This window comes from Solanum tuberosum, unplaced genomic scaffold, assembly GCF_000226075.1.
Source record: "Solanum tuberosum cultivar DM 1-3 516 R44 unplaced genomic scaffold, SolTub_3.0 scf00942, whole genome shotgun sequence".
NCBI classification, from domain to species: Eukaryota; Viridiplantae; Streptophyta; class Magnoliopsida; order Solanales; family Solanaceae; genus Solanum; species Solanum tuberosum.
Window position 1 is genome coordinate 52,613 of NW_006239836.1, and position 2,173 is coordinate 54,785.

General features: G+C 29.1%; 1 protein-coding gene across 2 annotated transcripts; it reads right to left on the reverse strand.

The window, feature by feature from the left end:
- Positions 1 to 276: 276 nt before the first annotated feature.
- On the reverse strand, positions 277 to 1,698 carry PPI2C1A (proteinase inhibitor 1 PPI2C1A). 2 transcript variants are annotated; one of them, NM_001288353.1, is given in 4 exon segments: positions 465 to 505; positions 507 to 641; positions 1,055 to 1,132; positions 1,571 to 1,619. In NM_001288353.1, coding segments are annotated over 4 exon segments (303 nt in total).
- Positions 1,699 to 2,173: the final 475 nt, after the last annotated feature.

Below are 2,173 nucleotides of genomic sequence, written 5' to 3' on the forward strand. Positions count from 1 at the left end.
TGAGATTATTCAAATAAGACAAATACTCTCTCCAATTTAATTTGTTTGTTTACTTTATGTCTTACTTTGTTTAGAAAAAATATCTTTTTCTTTTATGATAACTCTTTTAATTTTAATTTTAATTTTCTACCTGACATGTTTAAAATTACAAGATTAAATATCATTTTTGATACATTCCACATATTATTTATTCAACCACAAGAATTAAAATCCTAGTTTACTTTCTTTAATTATGTGTCGAATCAAAATCATACAAACAAATAGAAACAACCAAAGTAATGCACAATATGTAAAAGGATTTAATTAAGAAGATTACATTTAATGAAGCCACACTTATTTATTTCATTATATATAGTAAGAGTACATGGAGACATTATAATGAACATACATGAACCCTAATTATTTTTTACATGTGGCTACTTAATTGCTTCAGTAATCCATTAATTAACTAACCACAGGCATTTCTACAACATCACCCAAAATGTTATCAAAAAGACGAACTCGATTACAACTAAAATCCTTTGTGACTGGAGAACCATTCAGTAGTATCTGAACATTAGTTATGAGTGAATTTTCCTTCTCAATTATTTCCTTAGCAAGCTTTGTTGGTACACCAATAAGTTCTGGCCAGCTTAGTTTTCCTACATATACACATAATAATTAATTATAATGAGAGAAAGAAATTAAGAACAAGAATAATATACTCTATATGTGTTATTATAATAGCAAACATCGAGTTGAATCATGATATTTACTTTTTTTTTAAATGGGAGTAGCGGAAGAGATTTTAAGGTGGAGAATCGAATCGTTATCAATAATGTAAAATTTTAGGTAATTAACCAACTGAACTAATAAAATTTTCTAGAATTGAATAATCTACATCTTGTTTGGCCAAATCTCAGAAAAGTCAACAATGACTTCTTATTTTAAAAGGTATATTTTAGAGAATTGAAATGTTTGATCAAGGATTTAAGAAAAAAACAAGTGTTTTTAATAGTAGAAAAAACTCTTTTTTGAGAAGCTAAAAAAGCAAATTCCTTTAAAAGAACTTCACCATTGCATTGAAATTCCTTTAGAAGTTCTATGACTTCTGGTCCAACACTTTCTTTTCGTGCCATGAGAGTTTCAAAGGCTGCCAAAAAAAAACATTTCAATAGCAATTAGTGTATTTCTCATTTCAATGTTTGCAGAGCCAACATTATCACTAAGAGAGTCAATATATACATTTTCATTAGAGAGTCAATATATACATTTTCATTAGAGAGTCAGCATTTTCACTAAATAATGTAATTTTTCAGCAAAGGAATGTCAATCGACAAAGTCATTGAACAAGTCGCCCTTTCGAACCTGCTTTGCCGGTTAGTCACATTATATTTACAAGATCAAACTATTTTTTTTTATGTATATATAGTATAAGGTAAATCCTTTGTGAACCCCCCCACCCCACCCACCCACACCCTCAACCCCCATATCGCAAAAGAAATATACATCATTTACAACTCTAATAATATTCTTGCAATATATATATATATATAGAGAGAGAGAGAGAGAGGGGAGGGGGGGTACTAACAAGTTGCAAGAAGAAAGAAAACAATGATGTGAGAAAACTTTGACTCCATTTTCTTTTAGTTGTAAAGAGTAGAAGGAATTGAGTGAATTTGTATGAGTGCATCACATAAATTTATAGGCAGAGGTTGCCTTCATTGTAGTGAGTAGGGGTGTACATAGGTCGGTTTGGTTTGGTTTTTCATTAAAAAAAATCTAAATCAATTATGTCGGTTTATTAAATCTAAATATCAAATCAAACCACGTAAAGTCCATTTTTTCGGTTTCGGTTTTAGTCGGTTCTTTCGGTTTTTTACAACTTAACGGTGTTTGAAAAAGAGATCAAATATATTTTCACCTACCTGTGTGATAAGCTAAACTTAAGAAACGTTAAATGAATAGAAATTTTCGTAAAGACGGTAAAATTCACATGAGTACAAAATATATACTTTTTGAAATAAAATATATAAACATTGAAAACTATAAACTAACTAAAAATATATTAACAAAGTTATAATATTTTTTAATCTATAAATAAAATAAAATTATATTGAATGAATGGGAAAGACGTGGGTCTAGCCAGACCCCTGACATCGGGTGACAAACCTTGATGATGGCAATTTCAAAA